Raw genomic sequence first — 26,898 nt, forward strand, 5'->3', positions numbered from 1 at the left:
TCCATCGCATCGTGTACCTTTGTATTAATACCCATAGCATATGCAATTGCTGAGCCATGGCCTCATGCCTCCTTTGTACCTTGAAGCTGAATTGCTGTGAGCTGCTCAAGTATATAACAAGAGCAATTCTCATCTATTATAATTATACTACTCTTGTTAAACAACTGAACTGGCGTTTCGTTCAGAATACGCAACTAAAAGGGAGCGATTCATTACTTTATCTTACATTCTATTCCATTCTAGGAAGTACTAACTAACGAATGATTGTCTAAATATATGGACATTATTGGTGGGTAGTATTTCCTCATATAGGAGTGGGGCTCACCGATATCATATTAGCATAGCGACTTGTACCTCCACTTGCGGACGATCTGATTTATATGTTTCAGTAATTGCCCCATAACATTCTTTCAGTACAGTTGGGCCGAATTGGACTTTCCTCCGATATGGTAGGACGGCTTGCCGAAAGTTGCTCTGGACAGCTGTAATTCGTTTCCGGTTAGCGAAGCGAGTATATTTTCAACTTCCCTTACGCCCATATTGGGTTTCAAACACGGGAGGACAACTATAGCAGCCTTGTTATGCACGTACGTCGCGCGTTGGAGAGAGTATTCAACGCTAATCTTTTCATCCAAGGTTGTTGTTCATCGGTGAAACGTAACTATCTAACCGATCATCCATCATTTATTCGTGTTTGTGCTCAGCAATCTTACTGCAGTAGGCGAAAAAAAGGCATCGAATGAAATACCAAGACAATAGGTGATAAGCTCTGACTTGTTCAAGGTACAATGAGCTGAGTCCGCTAGACAGGTTGAATACAGGGCGGATGGAGCCTAGATTCCTCATCTCCAACAGTGACTTTCGCTTTCTCGATCCAGTAGCATCTTTTCATGACTGATTAGAGTCTATGGCATAGAGCGCATTCCTATGATATTCAGCTTGGGTTTGACAGTCAGCACTTCGACCTAGTAATAGTTGCAACGCTCTCTTCATTAATCTCCATTTGATGTTGATGCAGGTATATGTCTACGTGAGCGAAAAGATGTGATCAACTAATATGATGAACTGTGCAAAATAGATGGAAGAAAACGACGTAGCTACTGCCATGATGCCCTCTAAATAGCTTCATATAAACAAAGATACAAAGTTCTCATCCTCCGAAATCTAGAAGTACCATCTCTGCAGGCCAGATAAAGAGACTCCCAACACAACAGGCTTCCTGCAAGATACGAAAGAAAGAGAGCTGCCAAAGAGAGGTCTACTTACTGTGTAGGAGAATATTGAAAGGCCTAAATGCATCATATGTCTGCCAGAGCGCGCTGCTAACCTCCGCGCTTTGAGTATTGAAGTCGACATCTCATCTTCTCATGGCCCTGAATCGATGTGATATGTATTGGGCAACCACGGTATCCGCAACATAAACGGATATCAAGCCCATTACGACTCGTCACTAAAATATGAACACCATGCAAGGATGAATTACGAATCACGCGGAGTAAGTAGAGCGAAGTAGAGCAATAAACTACGATAGTGACAGTACTTGTTATATATACAGTGAAGAGGGATATTCACGATGAGCAGTTTGGCAAAGCAGACAAGACGAGAGCAGCAAAACAAGACCAAACTTTCTTGTAGGTTAGCTAGCAAGTATGGAGAAACATGTAGACCTCAAAAATCATCCTGCCTTCCCACTAAAGCAGCATCTTGTAAAACATCTTTCTCTGGTGCATGGCTAGTTCTTGTTGTAAAATGCTAAGTTCTCTCTATTTGAAATAGGGAACCGAAAAGTACAATAATAAATCAGTTCCTCTTCACCTACTCATTGGATTTAGTTCTTTAGTATCTAGCTATCCCAGATTGACGGAAAACAACAGTGTATTTATATCAGCCATCAAGCCCATTCAACACCGTAGCCGACGGCGCAAAGAAAACGTTCCCTGTCAACGGCCTCGAAAAATCCAGCAACCGATCATGCAGCCCGGGCGGATGCCCCTTGAACATCCGCTCAAGCATCTTCTCAATGACCCATAGCCGCCTGGTATACCCAATGAAATAAGTCCCAAACTCTCCACTCGCTGGGGATCCAAAGGGCATGTTATCGCGCAAAATATCATGCTCATCGCCGTATTCGTCCTCAATCGTGTTCAGCGTCTTGTGCGAGGCCTGCTTCCCGTCCTCAGCGTCGTCAAGCTCAATATTATCGATCTTGGTCCGCCCAATGATCTCCTCTTGTTGTTCTGATGGTAGTGATTTCCAACTAGCTAGGTCGTGAACGTATTTCTGTACAACAATGTAGCTGCCATCCTGGGCGTGTGGATCGTCCTCCATCGTGACAAGGACAGACGGTAGAATGCCCGGGCCCACGGGGTTCGCGGTCCCATCGACAAAGCCGAGGAGATCGCGGCTGTCAAAGTAGCGGAACCCAACTGTTTCGTCGACGAGCTGCACAGAGTCACCGAGGTGGTCTATAAGCTGGCGCTCGAACTCGAAACAGATATCGCGGCGTTCGGAGCGAATGTGAAAGAGGAGGTCTCCCGGGGTGGAGATGGCGGTGTGTTTGGCACCCTTGACTTCGCGAAAGGGGTGGAGCTCTTTGGGTCGCGGGAGGTTGTTGGTGAGTTCGTCCCAGACGGAGCTGCCGATTCCCACCGTGCAGGTCAAGTTAGCGTCGGAGTCTCGAAAGGCGACATTTTTGGCTAGACTTGAGACGCTGGCGAGGGTTGAGCGGATGGTTGGAATGGCTGAGGTGTTTGTGATTGATAAAACGAGAAAGATTGCTGTTCGGGTGAGGGGGGCGATGACGGGTTGGATGCTGGCGGTGGTTAAGCTGCTCATTGTTCGTTTGAACGTTTTGATGGATGGTCCTTCCGTTGATTTCTTGGAACCACGACGAGTTGTCACTGCTCGATTCGTTACGGTATCCAGGTATAAGGAGGTAAGTCGATATGTTTCGAGTCTGATAAATCGAGGTTGAAGATAGCAAATCTGGACTGAAGCTGTACTGTACCGCCCAAACAGAGGATTTGGATTTCAAAGCTTAGTATAGCAGCTTGACTCCGAGCTCCAAGCTAGTCCAGTGGGACGGACCCTTTGCTGATCTCGGGGATCGGCGTGGGAGGCGTGCTATATACGGCAGATACGTCTTCTGATTGGCCAATTAGTACTACCCGATTCAGAGAGGCGGATCAACAACTCGTTTATTTCGTCGCAGGTCCACACCAATTCTGTTCTCAAGACTTCTAATACTATCGTACATCGAATATGACTGCTAATAAAGTGTGTTTGTTACTAATGCAGAAACCCTAATTCGTTAAATGCTACTGCCGTTTTGCACCTGGACCTTCCCAGCAGTGGCAAAAAAGCTGGTGCCCGTTACAAAACCGGTCCTGAGTGAGACATGGCATTACTTGAGGGCAGTGTTTGCCCTGCTTGGGGTCGTCTTGTATCCTTCTGCCCGATATGATTGTGATACGACCGTTCAATTCTTCCCTGGGCTCAGACTTGGGTCATTTCTTGTCCGTTTGGAAGGCCATTGTTCGCGTAGGAGAAACCTAGACAGGTCAAAAGAGTCAGCCCCATACTAACTTCAAACACGAGTCTAAATGACGTTTACACCCAGGTAGAATCCACCAACGTTCCATGTTGTTTGCTCAAAAGCGGGCATGAAAGCAGAGAATGTGAATTCTCAGTGAACCGACGGCGCCCCAAGGGATTTAGAGTTGAGCTACTAGATTGCACTAAGCTGTTGGTTACCCGCAATTCGAGACCCGACAATAATTGTAAAGCATTCGTCAGCTAGTTAGGTAGTTGTTCCACGACCGGACAACAAATAGAAACTCAAAATGCTGTCACACCTAACCCCCCGTATAGGAATGCTTGGGATCAGCTCGTTTTGAGGTCATCCACGTCATTGCAGCTCGGTCGGCCAGAGATAAATGTCAAAGCTAAGAGGTGCTTCTTGTGATATATATATCGTTCCACAGGATTGTACAACTCATTTCCTTGCCAAATCGCAAAGTGACCAAGCCATTTCCCACCAAATATCAACATGCCTGAAGGTTTGCCGCCTTGCTTGATGCGTGACTTCTTGCGGGGCTAACGAAAGCAAAGCAGACTCTCAGCATCCTGTCAAGGACAAAGAACCTCTAATCGAGAGGATTTTCGAGCATCATCATCATAAGCACAGCCAGGAAGAAGACGGCCACTCTGATAAGCAAAATGGACCGTCGAACAAGAAGGATAAACCGAAATTCTACGACGACTACCTGAAGAAGGATGAGAAAGCCCTCAAAGACTACTACGAGAAGGACAAGGAGTTGGAAGCCGAGGGCCAGACCTATGAAGGCTTGATGTGATTCTATTGCTCGCTGGATTCCTTAGCTGTCTTTTTTCTGACTATTCAATTGACACTTGAAGATTCATATATTCTCGGAAATCTGTATGCCTATTTATAAACACTGCAGTAAGATGAGAATAAGGTCAGGTGCTTGATCGGTGTAGTTTGCACGATCCTTGAGAACTAAAGGCTTGCAATGCCCTTGATTGGTAGTTTCCTTTCTCCGTCCTTCTCCAATGTTATTTACGTATTATTGTTGCTTTTTCCTCTGCTTATCGAGAAAATCTAACTATGGAGGCTTATCTCCTTATGCACAAATCAAAGACACCACATGCAGGGGAGAAGCAGTTCAATTGGAAATTACCGTTGTGTTGGCAGCCCCTTTGTCCATCCTGCAGATATGCTCATCCTGGCTTCCAGCGGAGATGATCTTTGTGCTTTTGTTTATATAAAGCTATTTAGAGAGCTTCAGGGAAGCAGCTAGTCTTCCGAGGGTCCAATCTATCTTACACAGTTTCGCATTGGTTGATCGTTCGCCTTCTCCAGACTCGTAGATTGTATGCGTGCATCAGATCAGATTCAAAAGTCAACGATCTGTCTTTAACTGTACAATTGCATAGCTGGCTTCATACCATGTGGTGAGTATGCATAAAGTCTGTATGTATCAATTTTTGTGGCTAGACTATGAGGGAAGCGTGCTTTTCGTCAGTGGTGCAGCTGGGGAAGTGTGTGGTACTACGACGGTTGAACATTGGTCTCGTGGAAATACAGTAAATTGAGCGTAACTTGCGATAATTTATTCAGTTCTTAACCTTGGCCTCCGTCGCTTTTCGAAGCCTAGCCCCGAGTTCTTGATTGACACGACCGAAAAGTGCTGCAAAGAATTCAGAGTAAGTAAAAGCCATAAGTTGAAAGCCATACAAGACAAACGAACCGTAAACACCCTCGCGTAACTTGGGTGACGTAACCCCACTGATATTTCCCGCAAGGTTATGAATGACCCTGTCCTGGTGCCCTGGCTCGCGCCCAAGGATTTCCCACAAAGCTGCAGGCTGAACGAAATCATCGTCAGTAATCTGACTAGTGTATGCTGACACTTCGCCAGCCCATTTCTCGTGGTCGGTATGGACGCTGAGTGACTGAGCGGTAACACCGTTTTCCTTGGTCTTGAACTGCGTTGGCTGCAGGGTAGATCCAACGTAATTGGGGTCAGCACCGTAATTTTTATCAAATCGCATTGCTCCATCTCGTTCAAATGGACAGTAAACAGGGACTTTGGCAGCATTGGTGGGGAGCTGTTGGTAGTTGACACCAAGACGGTATCGAGCTGCATCGGGGTACGCAAACAAACGGGCTTGGAGGACTAGATTCGGGAATCAACCACAGGTCATTCAATTAACATTGGAGATGTAGCTTACCAGGATCAGCGGAAGCTGCAAATCCGGGAACCATAGTGGAAGGCGAGAAAGCGGCCTGTTCGATGTCGGTAAAATAGTTGTCGGGCTAAATAGTTAGAATAGGTATCAATTTCAGGAGAGAGCCATAGCTCACATTGCGATTCAAAGTCATTTTACCAATCTTCCTCAATGGGAAGTCCTTCTTGGGCCAGACTTTGGTCATGTCGAAAATATTCCAGCGATAGGTTTCGGCTTCGGAAGGGCTCATTACTTGCACAAAAACATCCCACTGCGGGAAGTCTTTTCGTTCAATGGCGTCGAACATGTCTCTGATCATATAATCAGGGTCCTCTCCTGCGACACGAGTTGCTTCCTCTTGTGTGAAATTCTTCACGCCCTGTCGCGTCTTCATATGGACTTTGATGTAATTGAACGAACCATCCTAGCCAGTTAGCGATAAGTAATCGTCACCAAGGCTGTCGTCCTTACCGCCTTTGTGAACTTGTATGTATGTCCACTGTATGAATTGAGAAATCGAACTGATCGTGGGGTTCCTCTGTCACTGAAAAGAATCAAAAGTTGATGGATGCCTTCCGGGTTCCCGACGTGGAAGCTAAAGCATGTCATTAATGCAGAAAATCAAGCTTGTATCTAAGGGACTTACTCCCAAAACTAAATCTATGTTAATTCATTGCTGGATTGTCTGGTGATCAAAATTGGAGACTTACCATGTTTGGATCGGGCAAATGGGTTTGGGGATTCCTCTTGTGGGAGCGATTCACAGAGGGAAACTTGATGGGATCTCGAATAAAGAACACAGGCTTGAAAATTTTGTTAGCCTTTTTACCTTAGTATAGGACCATGAAGTTATTCACCGTATTGTTGAAGACCCAGTCAAGATTTCCTTCGTCGGTGTACATCTTCATCGCCCATCCATGAACGTCCCGCGAAGTATCCGCAGAGCCCGATTCCGGACCGACGGTGGAAACACGAAGGAGAATAGGGGTCTTCTTTCCAACTTTGCTGAGGAAGCTCGCAGAGGTCAGGTTGGAGCAGTCCTCGGTAGCTTCAAATTCTCCATATGCGCTACAATAGGAGCGAGAGTCAGCGACCTGTTGCAAACCGACTTTCAACCACCCAATTTCACCTACCCAACGGCCTTTGCATGAACAACGCTACAGCGTCGATTAGTTTAAGATCAATATTGTAGAGTAGATAGACCGGCTCATACCGCTCGGGGATTCTCTCGCGATTGAAGTGCGCGAGTGTCTCAATGAGCTGAGTGTCTTGGAGCAGACCTAGACCGCCAGTTCCTGGACGATTCCGCATCAAGAGCGCGGTGTTGTTGCTAGCGAAGGGGCATCCTGTTCCAGAATTAGTACTTGTAGGATTGCTAATCCCCCCATGCCCCCCAAAAAGCTGACCTTCCGCAAGAGTATAATATTTATCGGCAGACATGGTAAATGTTGGGGCAAACGATATGTGAAGGGAAATGTAACAGAACAAAGCAGCCAGGGCTCTCCGATTTAAAGCTAATGAACTTCTTAGTGAACTGCTTTATTATTCCGCCATTCCTCCCCAATGTTAATGACGCTTCCATTATACATGCACTGACCATTCAGGACATCTTGATTAGCACTGTATTTTCTTCCGCCATCTCAGTGGTCAATTATGCCCAGTAAGGTATCTACCTCTGACGAAATTGCCGCATTTCAGCTACCGCTAAATTCAAGCTCAACCCGATTATCTGACGTTCCAGGCCTCTGAGGTGTCAGATCTACAACTAGTGGGACTATCATCTCGGGAGTACTGTGTTTGGTTGTACATCATATCTTTATTTTGCCTCAGGTACAAGCTTCAGGGACCCGCATAATTACGTCACTACAATACGACACGATTGTTATTTGTCGACTAGCATTTCCTAAAGTAGCTAACGTATGGCCTTGAAACCAATAGATCCACTCTTGACTGAACTTCAGTTTTCCGCTCAACCGAGACCCCAATTTATGCAGACACTAGAACCTGACGCAGTTCTCCGCACGAAGTAAGACAAGACCTAAGTGCTGAATTCTACTCCTCTTCTCCCAACAGAGGCTTTTCTGCCTCGATTGGGTAGTGGGAAAATCACCAAACCCATACCGATATCTAATTGGTCGAATGCTATTGCCTCATCGGTTCAGGGTAGCATAGGAGTATTCATGCCGTATCCGAAGCCCGCTACTCCTGCTAAGTGCTAGATTCTTGACCTCCCGAAACCGAAATACTAGTTTTCAGGCTCTCGCGTTCTCATTCCGACCTGCGACCAGCTTTGTCAAGCAGGCATAAAGCCGTCTAGCCCTAACTCTCCTGCAGCTGTGCACCTGGCTTCCACCAGCTTGAAGATTCACTGTTCGCGTGTCTCAAACCGAAACTCAATTGAGTATCTAGCCAACCCATGGAACGGCCGCCCAACGTGCAACAACAAATGGCCCACTTCATCTGGTACAGCTCCACCCAAGCTGGTCAAAGGTGCGATCATCCTGATCTACTATCTATGTATCTATCCAACCCCACATTCCGCCAGAACCATCCCGTGGATAGAGAAGCTAGCTTTTCGCTTCTATCCACTAGGTCAAGCCAATATAGCCGCCGAATGTTTATAATGCAGATCCTGTGACATCTCGACATGGTCGAGCCAGATCGGTATAAGCCATTGCCACACTGAAAACTCTAAGATGACCATACGAAAAGTAGTAAACGAAGTTAGACATGATCGAGACAGGTCGGTATGAGCCATTGCCACGTCGTAAACTCTAGGATGACCATCAGAACACTGGGGGTCACTGGTCGTAAAATACGGGTGGATCACTTGGCCCAGCACTAGTAAGACCTTCCTCAGCTAGGTGCCCGTAAGACCAGTAGTAAACGATACAGTGCCCTTGTCTGTGGAACCGCTTGTTTTTTGCTCTACTCAAATCAACGACGCCACATGAGGGGTTAGGAAGAGGAATGCATGCGCTGGTTGTTTCATGAAAGACGTTCTCCTCATCCCGAAAAGCCCAACCCGTCAGATATAAAAGGCGTCTCGAAGTCGCGCACTCCGTAGACAGATCACCTTTTTCAGATAATTCAATTCCTTACAACTTCTCAACCCTTTTCACTCCTCAACATGACTGTTGTTCAGGACAATGCCAGGTTCGACTTCATCGTCGTCGGTGGAGGCACAGCTGGCAACGTCGTTGCCGGCCGCCTGGCTGAGAACCCCAATGCTAGAATCCTAGTCGTTGAAGCCGGCGTCGAGAACGCCAAGGACCTTGAAGCGATCCGAGTTCCTTCCAACGCGATGGAACTTCGTGATAGCGAGTATGACTGGGCGTTCAAAACAACGATGGTCAAGCGAGATGACTATGAGCGCATCGAGAAGCCCAACACGCGCGGAAAGGTCCTCGGCGGCAGTTCCTCCTTGAACTACTTCACCTGGGCGCCTGGGTCAAAGGGCACTTTTGATATGTGGGAGGAATATGGCGGAAAAGAGTGGACTTGGGATCCGCTTGTTCCCTACCTGCGGAAGAGTGTCACTTACCACGACGATGCAAATGCCTACTCGCCTGAGCTGAAGAAGATTGGCAGTAACGGTCCGATCCCGATTGCCCACTCGGAACTCATCCCCGAGATGAAGCCTTTCAGAGACCTTCTCACCAAGGCATGGAAATCCACTGGTCATCCAGTAACCGAGAATATTTTCGACGGTACTATGTCCGGCCTGACTCATAGTGTCAACACGATCTATAAGGGTCGTCGCTCTGGCAGCTTCCTATGTATTGCCGATAAGCCAAACGTCACTATTCTTCCTCAAGCGCATTCGAAGAACCTTATTATCGATGCTGCGGACAAGACATGCAAGGGTGTTACTGTTATCTTGGGCTCTGGTCAGGAGCTTAATCTCTTTGCTACCCGTGAAGTTATTGTCTCCGAAGGTGTCTTCGAGACTCCTAAGCTGTTGATGCTCAGTGGTATTGGACCTTCTGCGGAGCTCAAGAAGCACGGTATCCCGGTGATTATTGATAACCCTCATGTCGGGCAGCATCTCCTGGATCACCCCGGTGTTCCTTTCGTTCTTCGTCTCAAAGATGGCTTCGGTATGGACGATTATATCTTACGGAAAGGAACCCCACACAACGATAGAGCCATTCAAGCCTACGAAAACAGTCATGGTGGTCCATTGGGCTCCGGGTTCCTTGAAATGGTTGGGTTCCCCCGAATTGACAAGTACCTGGAGAAGGATCCCCTATACCGTGAAGCGAAAGCCGCCAACGACAACAAGGATCCGTTCTGTCCATACGGCCAGCCTCATTTCGAACTTGACTTTGTCTGTCTCTTTGGCAGTGCCTTCCAGTGGCACTATCCTACCCCTAGTAAGGGTAACTATATCACGGTCATGGTGGATCTTGTCCGCCCTGTCTCTGAAGGCGGCACGGTTACGCTCCACAGCAGCGACCCCCTGCAGCAAGCCAATATCAATCTGAACTACTTCAACAATGACCTCGACATTATTGCCATTCGTGAGGGTATCCGGTATGCCTATGATGTCCTCCTCAATGGCGAGGGCTTCAAGGACATCGTCGAGGACGAGTACCCCTGGCCGATGCCGCTGCACGATGACAAGCTCATGAAGAGAGTTGTGCTCGATCGCTCCCAGACCTCATTCCATCCTTGCGGTACTGCCCGTCTGTCCAAGAGCATCCAACAAGGTGTGGTGGATCCCGGCCTCAAGGTTCACGGCATCAAGAACCTTCGTGTAATCGACGCGTCTTGTATCCCTGTCATTCCCGACTGTCGGATTCAGAACTCCGTTTACATGATTGCCGAGAAGGGTGCCGATGCTATTAAGCGTGACCATTCTGACTTGTACAAATAAGTCATTTCGGGTGGGCTTAGGCCATCTAGTTTTGGGTGTTTTAGGGCGATGAATTAGGCACATGTGGACTTGTATCTATCAAATTGACTATCTATCAAATTGACTGTATGGTAACTATGCTTTTCATTACAGATATAAGTAAGACTAAGCTTGTTCGAATTTTTGTTAGTAATTGTGGCTTGGAATGATCATTACTGGACGGACTGTGCTTTTGTGGTAAGAACCTGAGCGACCATAACGGTCACAGCAAAACGACCATGAAAACGAGGGCCGACCGAGGACAAGTACGGGCGACGAGAGAGGGTTCCGCCCCGATCTGAAGAAAGACGACGAAAGCCTCAAAGAATACCTTGAAGATGAGCATGTCGAAGAGGACGGTCCGAACTTTGGAGCCTTGATGCAGTTCTCTTGCTTCGCTGAAACAATCAGAATATTACTGAAAGAACCCTTCATCATTCCGCCCCGCTTGTTCTATTTCTAAGGTTCTTGATGTACTTACATATAATAATAAATCCAGCTGCATACTCTAACGCCCGCGCATTGACGACAGAAGCGAATCCGGCGACCATCCATCTTCAACGAATAGCGCGTTGGTTTTGTTATTCCCCAGGCAGTAAAGCAAATTGAGAAGACATTTCTCGACTCCTTGGCGCGCTTCCAAACTCAAGGTTCCCAGAACCTGCACCAGGTCCATAAAATAATTCATCTTGTATTGCCCTTCCTCAACGAGCCTTGTCAGGCTTTCGTATAAGATAGAGCGCAAGTGGTGGATTGAACGCCCCCACATATGATGAGAGTGCCTTAGGGATATCTCCAATCCTTGTAATGTGCTCGGTCCATTGGATGCTGTTAAATCCTGATCTGACAGGGCGGAAATTGACTCCTGCATTAGGACACTAATGCAAAATAAACACCATAGCATTTCGTCTTCCCACTCTGTATTGTGATAATCATGGGTAGAAGGATCAATAGAGAGCAGAAAATTCTCACGCAACAGGCCTACGGCGGCATGAGTGAAGGGATACGCAGAGAGCCCTCTAGTGTAGACTGATCCCATGAATGTTCTCATATCTTGAATGAATGATATCAGCCAAAGGCAGCGGACCTTTTGAACATCGCAAGATAAGGGGTTTTGCGTAGCGTTGGGCGATAAAAGAGGACGAGAGAGTCGTTCGAGGTTGTTCGTGGATTCGAGCCATGACGGTCGTGACATTAACGAAACACTGCAGGTATTCAGTATCGCAACTTCTTTATACTTTTGACCATCTGCACTAACAGGTAAACCACAAGTTGCAAGCGCCAATTTCTGTGGAGCGCTTCAACTCCCCCTTTGGCATCGATCATTCTTTGTAAGCCATCACGGTGGATTTTCCAATCTTCCACCGTGCCCCAGTATCGCTAGGTCAAATGCGATCAGCTAGTCTCACACAGAGGATATTGCTATTAGTTGACACACCTCGAATGTAAGCAGACGAACCACAGCCGCAAAAGCGTCATCGCTTAGCTCCTTCTTAGGATCACTAAGCCAAAAGCGTAGTATCCTGACAGCCTCGATCTTATATTTCAAGGCATCAAACGATTTCGACCCTCGTCGCGGGGGAGTTCCAGCGTATAAATGATATAAGTGCGCAGCTGAATGCGCCATGATGCAGTTGAAAGACGATTCATTTGAGAGGTCCAGCGGGAACCAAACATCTTTCATCGGATTGAACTCGGTGACATTCAGGTCTGCAAACATCATAGCCGCATGGGTGCTTATCCCTACGACCCCGTCAGCAAGATTTCCACATATAGCAAGGTCTGAAATCCTCATGCGCACAGTGATGCAAAAGCTTTTGGTGCTGGCTCGTCAGGTGAACAGGACACGTCTGGAACGGGTCAGGCCTCGAGATTGACAGCGCAGAACTCAGACCACATAGCAGCTGGGCGGAAATGCTAGTAGATTCCTCTTGATTCCTGCCAATGTCCACATCCCCAACCTCTGGCAACCCTGAAGATGTACTCGCATCTTCACTAGCGCGGTTCTTTGAACGGAGAGGCAAATTTCGCGATGAATTTCTCTGGTGATATGCTTTTGCCTCTTTATTGCGCTGATGTCGCCGCTTCCAGTGTTCCTTCATAGCATGGCTCCGAGCTTCTGAATGAATGTTCCCTGTCACGAATGCAAACTTATTTGTTCCACTAGAGGAGCTGGAGTCCCGCGAAGACATTTTTCATTTCTGGCCATGGGAGGCGTTGTCGGGACAGTGAAGTTGATGGATCAAAATGTGGGCAGGCCAGCCAGGTCTTAGTCAGCAAACCAGCCCGCTCGTGGCGTCGACCTTACCCTGGCCAACCTTGGAAGATCCAAATGGGTACCCCGTTTAACGTGCAAAAGCAAACACCTTTACATAAATTTATAGTGATCTGAAGTAATTTTGCAGTATCTAAGTGTAAAGCACTAAAATTGTTCAAGGAGTTCAAGTCCATTTAGGTGCTAGTCCGGGCATCGACTAATCGGATAGCGTGCAGGCGGATTACATCGAGTAATACGGCAGTAGTACGAGTCAAGGTGATTTATCGCATAGTAACTGACACTATGTATACAAAACTTCCCATGATGTGCTAGAAGCTTAAGACCAAGCAATTTTGCTTAAAGATACCCAACACTTGAATATTTGTCCTATTGCGAGGCTGAATCCACCTTGACAAAAAGATTGAACAAGGTTTGTCCCACTTATAGATGCAAGCAAACCTGTGCGCCGTAAAATCTCTATGATAAGAAGTCGGTTGCTTATGTGGCCTTTGTCTTTGACTTTATATTTAAGACAAGCATTCAGCACTAGATGCCTTTTGGGTCGTCTTTCTATATGATCGAGCACGCACAAATGTTAGAACCTGAAGCGACGTGACGTATTTCCTGAGGATAAGATGACTTTTCAGACATATCAGATTTCAAAAACCAGGAGTTATCTATAGTATACCAAGCACTAAATTCAAAATAAATACCAAGATAGTTCGTAGTGATTACTTATAGAGTGGTTGTAGATGGCCGAGGGTGTCAGGGTCGCACAGAGAGTCGGGAACTCCAAACGTGGTCCGTGCACCCATCGACCTTCTCCAAGCCTCACACATGACCCTCCCTCTACCATCCAACTTTATGCGCTCCGCGTCTTCTTATTTTATGGCCTAGACCTTGTATTCCAATGTCCACCCTGGGGTGTGATTTGCAAATATGGCCCAAGCAGGCGCAATCTCAGACGTGACCCAAAGGTTGTTCGTGGAGCTCAAGTCAAAGAATGAGGAGGCCAGGGCCAGAGCTGCATACGAGCTCTACGAGAACGTCCTCTCTGTGTCTAGAGGTATTAACGGTTGAATTCCAAGACATCTTACTAGCTAACATATTTCCTTGTGCAGACTGGCCATCGGAGAAGTTCGTGGAATTTTACAACCTTGTTAGCCAACGCATCGCTCAACTCGTGGTCAACGGCAGCGACGCAAACGAAAGAATCGGTGGCTTGTTAGCACTCGATCGGCTCATTGACTTTGACGGAGTTGATGCGGCTCAGAAAACGACCAGATTTGCCAGTTACTTGCGCAGCGCCCTTCGCAGCAATGATAACGCGGTCCTGGTGTACGCGGCCCGATCGCTGGGCCGACTCGCGAAGCCAGGCGGGGCTCTAACCGCAGAACTGGTCGAAAGCGAAATACAATCCGCATTAGAATGGCTACAATCGGAGCGCCAGGAAAGTCGGCGGTTTGCTGCAGTTCTTGTAATCAGGGAACTGGCCAAGGGCTCACCAACACTCCTCTACGGCTTCGTTCCGCAGGTTTTTGAGCTTGTTTGGGTCGCCCTTCGAGACCCAAAAGTACTCATCCGCGAGACCGCCGCCGAGGCCGTCGGGGAATGCTTTGAGATAATCGTGGCTCGTGATTCTCAAGTCCGTCAATCATGGTTTGCACGGATACACGACGAAGCACTTCTGGGCTTGAAGTCCCATAACGTCGACTGGATCCATGGCTCCATTTTGATCATCAAAGAGTTGATCTTGAAGGGCACGATGTTCATGAAAGAACATTATCGGGATGCTTGCGAAATCATCCTTCGTCTCAAGGACCATCGCGACCCGAAGATTCGCACCGAAGTCGTCCTCACTATTCCCATTCTTGCCTCATATGCACCCACCGATTTCACTGAGATCTATCTACACAAATTCATGATCTACCTCCAAGCGCAACTCAAGAGAGATAAAGAGAGGAACTCCGCCTTCATTGCCATTGGAAAGATTGCCAATGCAGTGGGCACCGCTATCGGCCAATATCTCGACGGCATCATCATCTACATTCGAGAGGGGCTTGCAATGAAGGCGAGGAATCGGTCAGGAGTTAACGAGGCGCCGATGTTTGAGTGCATCAGCATGCTGTCCCTCGCAGTGGGACAGGCGCTCAGCAAATACATGGAAGCTCTTCTGGATCCCATTTTCGCCTGTGGGCTGAGCAAATCATTAACACAGGCTCTGGTCGACATGGCCCATTACATTCCTCCCATCAAACCTATGATCCAGGAAAAGCTTCTTGATATGTTGAGTATCATCCTTTGTGGAACGCCATTCCGGCCCCTCGGGTGTCCTGAAAACCGACTGCCTCCTATGCCATCATTCGCAAAAGACTTTCCACCCAATGAGCTTCACTCCGATTCTGATATCGCATTGGCACTTCACACACTGGGCAGCTTTGATTTCTCTGGGCACATATTAAACGAGTTCGTGCGTGATGTCGCTATCAACTACGTGGAAAATGATAATCCCGAGATTCGAAAGGCATCCGCTCTTACATGCTGTCAGCTGTTCGTTCACGATCCGATCATCAATCAAACCAGTGGACACTCTATTCAAGTTGTCAGCGAGGTTATTGACAAGCTGTTGACTGTGGGTATCGGAGACCCTGATCCTGAAATCCGGCGCACTGTCTTGTGGTCATTAGACCGCAAATTTGATCGGCACTTGGCACGACCAGAGAATATTCGATGTTTGTTCTTAGCAGTCAATGATGAGGTTTTCGATGTCAAAGAAGCCGCGATCTGCATTATCGGTCGACTTTCCAGCGTCAACCCTGCTTATGTCTTCCCGCCACTCCGAAAACTGCTGGTCAATCTTCTCACTGGCCTTGGCTTCGCGAATACTGCCCGGCAAAAGGAGGAAACGGCTCAACTCATCAGCTTGTTTGTCTCGAATGCGACGAAATTGATCAGGTCATACGTTGATCCCATGGTGACCGCATTGTTGCCCAAAACAACAGACATTAATCCCGGTGTTGCTGCCACTACTTTGAAGGCAGTCGGTGAGCTCGCCAATGTCGGCGGCCATGAGATGAGACAATATTTGCGGCAGATTATGCCAATTATTCTGGACTCACTCCAGGACCTCTCGTCGCATAACAAACGTGAAGCTGCGCTTCGGACATTAGGACAGTTGGCCAGCAATTCAGGCTATGTTATCGAGCCATACATGGAATACCCCCATCTTCTCGGAGTGCTCATCAACATCATCAAAACGGAACAGACAGGCTCTCTACGCAAGGAGACCATCAAGCTTCTCGGAGTCCTCGGTGCCCTCGACCCCTACAAGTACCAACAGATCAGCGAGATTGAACCTGACGTACACCATATCAACGAAATACAAAATGTTTCTGATGTTGCCCTCATTATGCAGGGCCTCACGCCCTCCAATGAGGAGTATTATCCCACAGTGGTAATCCATACTTTGATGCAGAACATTTTGCGAGAAAACTCCCTGGCGCAATATCACTCAGCTGTCATTGATGCCATCGTCACAATTTTCAAGACTCTGGGTCTGAAGTGTGTCCCATTCCTTGGACAAATTATTCCAGGGTTCATCTTGGTCATAAGAAGCGCTCCTGCTAGCCGTCTCGAGCCCTATTTCAATCAGATGGCAATCCTGGTGAATATCGTGCGACAGCATATTCGCACTTTCTTGCCAGAGATAATCGAGGTCATTAGAGACTTCTGGGATGCTTCATATCAAATCCAGGGTACGATTATATCCTTGGTCGAGGCAATTGCTAGGTCACTGGAAGGAGAATTCAGGAAGTATCTTGCTGGCCTGATCCCTTTGATGCTCGATACGCTTGATAAAGACACCTCGCCTCGTCGACAGCCCTCCGAGAAGATTCTCCATGCTCTTTTGATATTCGGCACAAGCGGGGAGGAATACATGCATCTCATCATTCCTTCCATTGTCCGTTTGTTCGATCGGCCACAAAATCCTCAGAGCATCCGCAAATCGGCTATTGATAGCTTGACAAAATTATCGCGGCAAGTCAATGTCTCTGACTTTGCATCCCTAATGGTTCATTCCCTATCACGGGTCGTGGCTAGCGGTGATCGTGTGCTGCGTCAAGCCGCGATGGACTGCCTTTGTGCTCTCATTTTCCAGCTGGGACAGGACTTCACCCATTACATCCATCTTCTAAACAAGGTCCTCAAAACCAATCAGATCGTGCATGTCAACTACCAGATCCTGGTGACGAAACTCCAGAAGGGCGACCCACTTCCGCAGGATCTCAATCCAGAAGAGGTCTATACTTTCCCCACGGACGATACCAATTTTTCCGAGATTGGACAAAAGAAGATTGTTGTGAATCAGCAACATCTCAAGAATGCGTGGGATGCTTCGCAGAAGTCCACTCGTGATGATTGGCAGGAATGGATACGCCGTTTCAGCATTGAGCTGTTGAAGGAATCCCCGTCCCCGGCATTGCGTGCATGTGCTAGCTTGGCCGGAATCTACCAGCCGCTCTCAAGGGACCTTTTCAATGCTGCCTTCGTTTCGTGTTGGACTGAGTTGTATGATCAATACCAAGAAGAGCTCGTCCGCTCAATCGAAAAGGCGCTTACCTCTCCCAACATCTCCCCAGAGATTTTGCAAATTCTCCTCAATTTGGCCGAATTCATGGAGCACGATGACAAGGCTCTTCCCATCGACATCCGCACTCTTGGGAAGTATGCTGCAAAGTGTCATGCTTTTGCTAAAGCTCTTCACTACAAAGAACTCGAGTTCGAGCAAGATCAGAACTCGGGTGCGGTTGAAGCCTTAATTACCATTAACAACCAGCTTCAGCAGTCTGACGCTGCCATTGGTATCCTTCGCAAAGCGCAGGCGTATCGTGATGTGGAGCTCAAGGAAACATGGTTCGAGAAGCTTCAACGGTGGGACGAAGCCCTTGCTGCTTACAAGCGACGCGAGAAGACGGACCCGGACTCATTTGGTATCACAATGGGTAAAATGCGGTGTTTGCACGCTCTTGGCGAGTGGAAAGTTCTCTCGGACCTCGCTCAAGAAAAGTGGAACCAAGCATCACTGGAGCATCGACGAGCTATTGCACCTCTCGCTGCTGCCGCTGCTTGGGGTCGAGGCCAGTGGGAGTTGATGGACTCTTACCTTGGTGTCATGAAAGAGCAGTCCCCGGACCGCTCATTCTTCGGTGCCATTCTGGCAATCCATCGCAATCAATTCGAAGAAGCCAACATGTACATTGAGAAGGCTCGGAATGGTCTCGATACTGAATTGTCAGCTCTTCTCGGAGAGTCATACAACCGTGCGTACAACGTTGTTGTCCGGGTCCAGATGCTCGCTGAGCTGGAAGAGATCATCACATACAAGCAAAACGTCGGCGACCCCGAAAAGCAAGATGCCATGCGTAAAACTTGGAATCAAAGATTGCTCGGATGTCAGCAAAACGTGGAAGTGTGGCAGCGTATGCTCAAGGTCAGAGCTCTTGTCACTGCCCCACGTGAGAATCTTGATATGTCCATCAAGTTCGCCAATCTTTGTCGCAAGTCCAACCGCATGGGTCTTGCGGAACGGTCCCTTGCATCTCTAGAGACAGTGGTGTCTGATGCCAATGGAACGCGCACTATCGCACCACCCGAAGTCACATATGCCAGGCTGAAATTCAGTTGGGCAAATGGTCACCAACTAGAATCTCTTGAAATGATGAAAGAATTTACCTCTGGCCTGACCGATGATTTTTCTCGATACAACACACTCATGGTATCAAATGCTGCGAATGGAGCCAACGGGGTCGTCGATCAGAACCACCCAGACGCCATCAGCCTGAACGAACGGATTGGTGACGCCAACAAATTCAGAAAACTTCTCTCCAAGAGTTATCTGAGGCAGGGAGAGTGGCAGACCACCCTACAGAGGGGTGACTGGAGGCCAGAACACGTTCGAGAGGTTCTCAACGCCTACTCAGCGGCGACCCAATACAACCGCGATTCATACAAGGCGTGGCACTCCTGGGCACTTGCAAACTTCGAAGTTGTTACAACAATTTCAAACCAGGCTAGCCGTGAGGGTATGCCTGGGGCTGTTCCTGCTCATATCGTTACAGAACATGTGATTCCTGCAATTCGTGGATTTATTCGCTCCATCGCTTTGTCCTTGACGTCTTCGTTGCAAGACACTTTAAGATTACTCACTCTGTGGTTTAATCATGGCGGAGATCATGAGGTGAATACCGTCGTTACGGAAGGATTTACGGCTGTCAATATTGACACTTGGCTTGCTGTCACTCCTCAACTTATCGCTCGAATCAATCAGCCCAATATCAGGGTCCGCGGTGCGGTTCACAGGTTGCTTGCCGAGGTTGGCAAAGCGCATCCTCAAGCCCTTGTGTATCCACTGACGGTAGCAATGAAATCGAACGTGACCCGACGCTCTCAATCTGCTAGCAACATCATGGAAAGTATGCGCCAACATAGCGCCAAGCTTGTCGAGCAAGCAGATCTTGTCAGTCATGAGCTTATCCGAGTTGCGGTGCTGTGGCATGAGCTTTGGCATGAAGGTCTGGAAGAAGCCTCCCGTCTCTATTTCGGTGATAACGATGTTGACGGCATGTTCGCAACACTTGCCCCCTTCCATGATATGCTAGACAAGGGCGCTGAGACCCTTCGTGAGGTGTCATTTGCGCAAGCTTTCGGTCGTGATCTGGCTGAAGCCAAGCACTACTGCATGATGTTTCGCGAATCAGATGAAATCGGCGATCTCAACCAAGCTTGGGACCTGTATTACACCGTATTCCGCAAGATCAGCCGACAACTGCCGCAGCTATCGACTCTGGATCTGAAATACGTGTCTCCTCGACTCAAGGATTGCTCAGACCTTGATCTTGCCGTTCCAGGAACATACCAGAGTGGTAAGCCAGTCATTCGAATTATGAGCTTTGACCCCATCTTGCATGTCTTGCAGACAAAGAAACGACCGCGTCGTATGACGCTCAAGGGCAGCAACGGTAGCTCTTACATGTACCTTGTCAAGGGTCATGAAGATATCCGACAAGATGAGCGAGTCATGCAACTTTTCGGTTTGTGCAATACCTTGCTGGACAACGATAGCGAGAGTTTCAAGCGACACCTGTCGGTTCAGCGCTTCCCTGCTATTCCATTGTCTCAGAGCTCTGGTCTTCTGGGATGGGTGTCCAACAGCGATACATTCCATGCCTTGATCAAGGAATACCGTGAAAGCCGTCGGATTCTGCTCAATATTGAGCACCGGATCATGCTACAAATGGCACCCGACTACGATAGCCTTACCCTCATGCAGAAGGTTGAAGTCTTCGGTTACGCTATGGACAACACGACCGGCAAAGATCTGTACCGTGTGCTATGGCTCAAGAGCAAGAGCTCCGAGGCATGGCTCGAGCGCCGTACGAACTACACTCGATCGCTTGGTGTTATGTCTATGGTGGGCTACATCCTTGGTCTGGGAGACAGACATCCGTCGAACTTGTTGCTGGATCGTGGTAATGGTCGTGTCGTTCATATCGACTTCGGTGATTGTTTCGAGATCGCAATGCACCGGGAGAAGTACCCGGAGCGAGTTCCGTTCCGACTTACTCGCATGTTGACATTCGCCATGGAAGTCAGCAACATTGAGGGTAGCTACCGCATCACTTGTGAGGCTGTCATGCGTGTTCTACGAGAGCATAAAGATTCCTTGATGGCGGTTTTGGAGGCTGTAAGTACCTGATTTTTTGATGTTCTCGAACCACACTAACTTTAACTTTTCTAGTTCATCCACGACCCTCTAATCAACTGGCGTCTGGGTGCACAAGACTCATCCCCAGACCGAGTGTCTCTCACTGCGGATCGCCGCCAGTCTATCATGGACGGTGTCAATTTCGAACCCGGTGCGCAGCCGCCGGGCGAATTCTCCCGTCGCCGTCGCCCATCCATGCTTGAAGGTGGTATTCTCGATGCTCCGGAAGGCGTTCCACAAGAAGCCCGCGAGGCACAGAATGCCCGTGCTCTCCAGGTTCTCGCCCGAGTCAAGGAGAAGCTCACTGGACGAGACTTCCGAAATAGCGAAGAGCTGAGTGTCAGCGACCAGGTGGACAAGCTCATTGCGCAGGCAACCAATGTTGAGAATATCTGTCAACATTGGATTGGATGGTGTAGTTTCTGGTAATCCGGCTTTGCTCTTGGAGTTCTATGGCAGTTCTATGGCGATGGCGATGACGATATGATATGATGCGTTTTCTTTCGGTTCTTCATCTTGTATTTAGAACCAACCCCCGTCATTTGCTATTTTCGCGTTTTCATTCTTGACTTCTACTACATCTCTAATGTTTCTGCTTTATGGTTAATTCTGCTCCATTGGTAGTTATTTGAGGCCATACTGATATCCCGACTATGAAAGAGGAAAATAGAAGATATTCATTTTATTATTCCGTTTTATTCGACACATTCAATATATCACCTAGTTAACACACTCCATATCAGAGTGTATCGTATTGCTAGATCACGTGATTGGTGGCGATTAAGGCTTTAGATTTACCCGTGGACCTTCGGACAACAACTTGCTCATACCAAGCTCCTTTACATTTTATTCATCCTATTTCTAGGCATCATGGGTGGAGATTTGAACCTGAAGAAGTAAGTACCTAGTTCCGACTTCAATACCTACTTCAAGAGAGAAGCATAACACTAACCGTCCAACCAGGTCATGGCATCCAGGCTTGATCAAGAACCAGGAGCGTGTATGGCTGGAAGAGAAGCGCGCTCTCGACGAGCGCAAAAAGATTGCGCAACTACAGCGTGAAAGAGAGGAGGAGCGCCAGATGGAGGAGATTCAACGCCTCCAAGAAGCCTCCGGAAAGGCAAAGCAACACAGTCGAGTCGACTGGATGTACCAAGCACCCTCGGGCGAGACCGGGCACTACTCGGAGGAGATGGAGGGATATCTGCTTGGAAAGCGCCGCATCGATGGAGTTCTCCTGAAGAACGACCCGGACACTAAGAAGCTGGAGAAGGGTTCGGAGGTGGTGGGTAATGGTGCCGCGGCCGGTCCATCTATTGTCTCGGCGCGCGACACCATGTCGAAGGTTATGGCGGACCCGCTACTCGAGGTGAAGAAGAGAGAACAAGCGGCTTATGAGGCGATGGTGAAAGAGACTCTCAGGCGCAAGGAAAGAGAGAAGGAACGCGGAGATCGCGATCGGGGAAAGGATCGTGACCGTCGCCATCGTACCCACGACTCAAAGCGCAGACGCTATAGTGATGATGCTGGTGACGAGCGCCGTGAGCGCCACCACCGACGGTCTTCGCCTCGGCGACACCGATCTAGGTCACCCACTTCGCCAGATCGGTCTTCTCGCAGACACCGAAGTGACCGTGACCGTGGACGCCGCAACGACGAATACCGCCCAGACAACCGTGATCTCAGGAGCGACGAGAACCGTTCTTGCCGGGACGATAGAGACCGGGGCCGAGACCGTCGCGACTACCATGACAAGAGAGACTCTCACTCCAGCCGACACCAAGATCGTGAAGACAGAGGTGGGCGAGACCGCTCACCATCCCGGAACTCCCGGTCTCCTCGGCCTTCTAGCGATCGCAAAGAACGCCCCGCCGCCGACGAAGATCGCAGTCGTGACTTCCCCCAACGCGAATACAACAATGGGCGCGACTCTGCCAGGGGCGCCATGGGGCCGCCCTCGACCCGTACCCCAACGAACAAGCCCGATCCCAAGGAACTGGAAGAAGAGCGCCGTCGTAAATTGGCAGAGATGCAATACAATGCCACAGAAATCGAATCAGAGCGACGCCGGCGACTCGCGGAGATCTCTGCCAAGGAAGAAGAGCAGCGGGAGGCTGATGATCGGCAGCGTTCAGACCGGGGCAGGTTCATGTCTGATGTCAATAAACGGGTGCAGGAGGATACTCTCGATGAACGCATTCGGCGTAGCCGTGGTGGACTTGCGAAGATGGAGAAGGATTAATAAGGACGGTCTTCATCTCTGCATGGGATTAGGCATTTGTTGTTCTCCTTTTAGCGTTACCAGAAGTTTTGATACACAAGTCACCGATATCTAATATTTCAGCCTTTTTGGTCTCCTGCAAGTGTATCTCGCCATTCATATCCTTCTAGATATCTAGGGAGCTATGGAGCTCGTGGCTTACCGACACGGACCACGGCGGTTTACTGCATCTCGTTTCGAGTAACGGGATCGGCACACTAAGGAGAGTTGATCTTTTTTAGGATTCCAGTAGGTACCTTTTGTATAGGTAAGTCATACAAAAGATACATAATTTCTAGATTTTACATCTGCTGGGGCGCACCAACACCCGGTAGGTGTGTTGGGCGCTTGGCACGGTTATTAGACATACAACAGTGAGGATTCGCTGGTGGTCACCCACCCAACTACTAACTCACCGGCGTGTGGCTTATGTGCGGCCAGTAGTTCGGTGGGTGTCGCCGGGGGTGAGCGCCGCTTTACTATCGCGCGACTGGGGGTGATAAGGATGAGTGCACTATAAATGGGGTGAGAATCAGGGTGAGAATCACCCAAGTCGCGCGATCACCGCATTGACCCCTTCAGCTGAACCAACGGCAGAATATCACTAGATCGTGTTTGTCTCCTTTGAAACACTCAACGTCTTGGCATCTGCACATAACTAGAAGGTAACCCCTGTTGGCACAGCAGGCTAATCCTCTTTTGGATCAGTTCACACCCGATGGCCGTATGTACTGAATTATGTATTAGTACTGAATATTATCCTCATCCCAGGTAAGTGATAGATAGATTGATAGAGCAGCTATCTAGCCGCTAGTAGTGATATTGCAATTATTATTATACATACAGAGAGGTAATTATCTATACCATGCAAATCGTAAATAGCCAAGAAGCCGAGAACAGTGCAAGGCGAGCAGCAATGGGAGGCTTCTTGTGTTAGGGAGAGGGGGGAGGTGACGGTGACGGTGAGGCGTAGAGGGAGAGCTCTGGTGTTAAGGAGGTGGGGGTGGAGGTGACGGTGGCGCCTCTACGCCTGGTCAGAGAGCTTTCGGAGTCTCTGCATCTGACGTTTTGTTGGGTTGGTGTCCATGGCTTCACCAACCCACTTCGCGATCCAGTTACTACAGGTTGCGATTATCTCGGCGCGATCTTCGAACTTCTTGGTAGACGTTTTCGAGTTAGACAGAATTTTCCAGTCCTCCCACTTCTCAAGCGATCGAGTATTCGCAAGGTAATCGAAGATTCGAACTAGCTCTTTGCTAGCTAAGTCAAGTCCTCCACGGGCATTAAGAAAGTCCCAGGACACACCGTATTGTGATTCGAACGCCGGCTTCCACCGGTCCACCCTCGAGCTTTGCTGCCCAGCCTCGTGGAGGATCACATCGTAGTCGGCTAGGATGCTTCCTCCATGCGCGGCGGCGTTCCGCTGAGATCTCCTTGTGTGGCTGATGGGCCTCCCAGCCCATTTGTCAAGTACCATTGACCGCACCTCAATGGTATAAGCATCGAACGTCCGCTCATATTTGATGATTGCTTTTGAGCTTCTTCTAGCTCTTTTCCCTGGCTTTCCAACTTTTGCTGGAGATCCTTTGATTCCTTTCCTTGGCTTTCTACCTTTTCCTGGATGTCTTCCATAGCCTTTGTGAGAGTCTCAAGCGTTGCGAGGAGGGTCGTTCCCTCGCTATTCGCCCATGTTCGGCGACTGTCGTCAAAGAGAACTGGGTCTGGTGACAATGCTTTTCGCATTGTGGCAACTGAATCCTCACTCGTGGTACCCGACAGGGTGTAGTTAGCCTGGCCCTAGTCTAATTAGCGAATATGGTACTGTTACTCAAATGTAGCGACTTGCCTCCGATGGTAAACCTCGTTGTAGTGCTTGGATCGGCTGCGTTACGATGGGGGTGCCCTTCGGTGATTACATAATTCAGAGCTGTCCCAAAGGGACGTCATATTTTGGAATGTGGGGGAAATAAATTGATCTTGGCATTCTAAACATCTTCAACTCAACTTGCAAATCATGATGTTTACCAAATGGTCCAACCAGCCAATCCCGTGAATTCCAGTCTTCCCCGCGAAGGAGTGTCGACCCTACTCCATCGCAGTTGCAATGCCTGCAACCGCAGGAAGGTCCGATGCAACAAGAAACTTCCGTGCGATAACTGTGTGAGGCTCGGATTCGAGTGTATATTTCCACCGCCTGGGCGCAAGGCCCGAACAAGACCAACAAAATCATCCAAGGCTGAGTTGATCTCGCGATTAAGTGTCTTGGAGCAGGAAGTCCAGAAACTCGGCGTACAAAACGTTGCTGTTAATGTCCCTGTGGATAATCTGGAATATAAGGACGTCGAGGAGACCCTGGATAGTGGCCACAATGCGATATCATGGCCATTGAAGACCCCTATAGAGCCGGAGGCTGAAGAGGTCGAAGAGGAAGTAATTAGCATTCATGGGGGTCGGATTTCACCAGCCCCCGCCCCCAACACCTCGGAAACAACACCGGGACACCGCTTTGGACGGTTGGTCATCGACAAAAGCAATGGGACAAGCCGGTACGTGAACCATCGGGTTCTGACAGACCTAGGAGACCAGGTAAAGCCTCCCTCTCCTTCCATATTAACCCAGTCGAGGCTCTACAAGCGACTTACTGAATTCGTTTTGTGATTGTCTCTAAAGATCAAGGAACTCCGTGATGCTTTCGATTCCCCATCATCGCCGACACCATCGTTTGAAGAAGATGCTTCATCTCCGGGTTCTAGTGCGGCATGCTCGGAAACACATAGTCCCTTCATGTTCGGTCATCGTTCTTCGGTTTCTTCGCTACATGCGTACCATCCATCGCCCACCATCAGCCATCTCCTTTTGGAAGTCTACCAAGATAACATAGCACCCATAATCATGATCATTCACAAGACCGCGTTGAGGACCCTTATCCAAACATCATGCACAAATCCCGAGGACCTTGATAGGAGCTCTGAGGCATTGCTTTTTTCCGTGTACTTTGCTGCAGTCTCGAGCATGACATCAGAAAAATGTCTCGCCCAGTTAGGGGAAGATCATACGGTCGTGGTCAAGCGATACCGTTTCGCTGTTGAGCAGGCACTAGCCCGTGCAGGCTTCTTCCACACCCACAAATTACCTGTGTTACAGGCAGCTGTCCTCTTCTTGACCTGTGCCTGTAATCCAAAAGATACTCAATTCGTGTGGACGATGATAGCAGTGGTTACCCGGCTTGGGCTTGGTATAGGGCTACATCGTGACGGCAGTCACTTTGGACTTACTCCCTACGAAACAGAAATGCGACGCCGAGTCTGGTGGTACATTTATCTATTGTATGTTCAATCATGCGACTTCCAAGCAACGAGCCCCCAGATTCGGGAAGGGGACTATGACACGCGATTGCCGTTGAACATAAACGATGATGACTTGTCTCCCGATTTTGTTAATATTCCACAAGAACGGACTGGCTTCACGGAAATGACACTGACCCTCGTCCGCTGTGAGATCCTAATCTCCCGTCGCAAGTCCATGCAAATGACATTCCCAGGGGCTGATGGCCCAAACGTCTTGTTCCAAAACCGCAATCTTGCAATAGAGGAGTCCAAGCGGCTCCTTGACGAACGATACCTCCAATTCTGCGACCTTGGCATCCCTATCCATTGGGCCACAGCAACGATTGCACGAGTTGCACTTGCACGGTTATGGCTGGTTGCTCATTTCTCGCTCCTGACCGCACAAGGCTTCGATGCAAACCAGTGGCCCGACCGATGCGAAGTTCTTATCTTAACGGCCATAGAGGTCCTCGAGTTTGTCTATTTGCTTGAGACAAATGAGAATACCGCCAAATGGTCCTGGTTGTTCCAGGGGTATGTGCAATGGCAACCGTTTGCGTTTGTTTTATCAGAAATATGTGTGCGCCCGACCTCCTCTTTGTCCGATCGTGCGTAGACGGCTGTAAACCGGGTTTGGGAGCG

General features: G+C 48.7%; 9 protein-coding genes across 9 annotated transcripts; 5 read left to right on the plus strand and 4 right to left on the minus strand.

Moving 5' to 3' along the window:
• Positions 1 to 1,884: 1,884 nt before the first annotated feature.
• On the minus strand, positions 1,885 to 2,835 carry N7518_007730 (Dyp-type peroxidase; the record flags this gene model as incomplete). The annotated part of the gene is made up of 1 exon (XM_057188657.1): positions 1,885 to 2,835. One exon carries the CDS (start codon positions 2,833 to 2,835, stop codon positions 1,885 to 1,887), a length of 951 nt encoding a protein of 316 aa, XP_057040360.1.
• Positions 2,836 to 4,048: 1,213 nt separating this feature from the next.
• N7518_007731 (uncharacterized protein) lies at positions 4,049 to 4,355 on the plus strand (the record flags this gene model as incomplete). Its single annotated transcript, XM_057188658.1, has 2 exons — positions 4,049 to 4,058; positions 4,111 to 4,355. 2 exons carry the CDS (start codon positions 4,049 to 4,051, stop codon positions 4,353 to 4,355), a joined length of 255 nt encoding a protein of 84 aa, XP_057040361.1.
• A 781-nt stretch (positions 4,356 to 5,136) lies between these two features.
• N7518_007732 (catalase) lies at positions 5,137 to 7,191 on the minus strand (the record flags this gene model as incomplete). The annotated part of the gene is made up of 11 exons (XM_057188659.1): positions 5,137 to 5,210; positions 5,271 to 5,699; positions 5,755 to 5,839; positions 5,888 to 6,175; positions 6,223 to 6,346; positions 6,398 to 6,405; positions 6,462 to 6,554; positions 6,609 to 6,819; positions 6,885 to 6,908; positions 6,965 to 7,097; positions 7,158 to 7,191. 11 exons carry the CDS (start codon positions 7,189 to 7,191, stop codon positions 5,137 to 5,139), a joined length of 1,503 nt encoding a protein of 500 aa, XP_057040362.1.
• Positions 7,192 to 8,881: 1,690 nt separating this feature from the next.
• N7518_007733 (GMC family oxidoreductase) lies at positions 8,882 to 10,630 on the plus strand (the record flags this gene model as incomplete). The annotated part of the gene is made up of 1 exon (XM_057188660.1): positions 8,882 to 10,630. One exon carries the CDS (start codon positions 8,882 to 8,884, stop codon positions 10,628 to 10,630), a length of 1,749 nt encoding a protein of 582 aa, XP_057040363.1.
• A 1,233-nt stretch (positions 10,631 to 11,863) lies between these two features.
• Positions 11,864 to 12,840, minus strand: N7518_007734 (transcriptional regulator family TF; the record flags this gene model as incomplete). Its single annotated transcript, XM_057188661.1, has 3 exons — positions 11,864 to 12,028; positions 12,087 to 12,391; positions 12,450 to 12,840. 3 exons carry the CDS (start codon positions 12,838 to 12,840, stop codon positions 11,864 to 11,866), a joined length of 861 nt encoding a protein of 286 aa, XP_057040364.1.
• A 1,004-nt stretch (positions 12,841 to 13,844) lies between these two features.
• tor (putative TOR pathway phosphatidylinositol 3-kinase TorA) lies at positions 13,845 to 22,912 on the plus strand (the record flags this gene model as incomplete). Its single annotated transcript, XM_057188662.1, has 5 exons — positions 13,845 to 13,971; positions 14,027 to 20,649; positions 20,704 to 21,085; positions 21,536 to 21,566; positions 21,634 to 22,912. 5 exons carry the CDS (start codon positions 13,845 to 13,847, stop codon positions 22,910 to 22,912), a joined length of 8,442 nt encoding a protein of 2,813 aa, XP_057040365.1.
• Positions 22,913 to 23,075: 163 nt separating this feature from the next.
• N7518_007736 (uncharacterized protein) lies at positions 23,076 to 23,450 on the plus strand (the record flags this gene model as incomplete). The annotated part of the gene is made up of 3 exons (XM_057188663.1): positions 23,076 to 23,131; positions 23,230 to 23,265; positions 23,306 to 23,450. 3 exons carry the CDS (start codon positions 23,076 to 23,078, stop codon positions 23,448 to 23,450), a joined length of 237 nt encoding a protein of 78 aa, XP_057040366.1.
• Positions 23,451 to 23,954: 504 nt separating this feature from the next.
• Positions 23,955 to 24,673, minus strand: N7518_007737 (uncharacterized protein; the record flags this gene model as incomplete). Its single annotated transcript, XM_057188664.1, has 2 exons — positions 23,955 to 24,372; positions 24,417 to 24,673. 2 exons carry the CDS (start codon positions 24,671 to 24,673, stop codon positions 23,955 to 23,957), a joined length of 675 nt encoding a protein of 224 aa, XP_057040367.1.
• Positions 24,674 to 24,958: 285 nt separating this feature from the next.
• Positions 24,959 to 26,872, plus strand: N7518_007738 (uncharacterized protein; the record flags this gene model as incomplete). Its single annotated transcript, XM_057188665.1, has 2 exons — positions 24,959 to 25,516; positions 25,601 to 26,872. 2 exons carry the CDS (start codon positions 24,959 to 24,961, stop codon positions 26,870 to 26,872), a joined length of 1,830 nt encoding a protein of 609 aa, XP_057040368.1.
• Positions 26,873 to 26,898: the final 26 nt, after the last annotated feature.

This window comes from Penicillium psychrosexuale (assembly GCF_028828465.1).
Source record: "Penicillium psychrosexuale strain IBT 29551 chromosome Unknown utg000004l, whole genome shotgun sequence".
Classification (NCBI taxonomy): domain Eukaryota; kingdom Fungi; phylum Ascomycota; class Eurotiomycetes; order Eurotiales; family Aspergillaceae; genus Penicillium; species Penicillium psychrosexuale.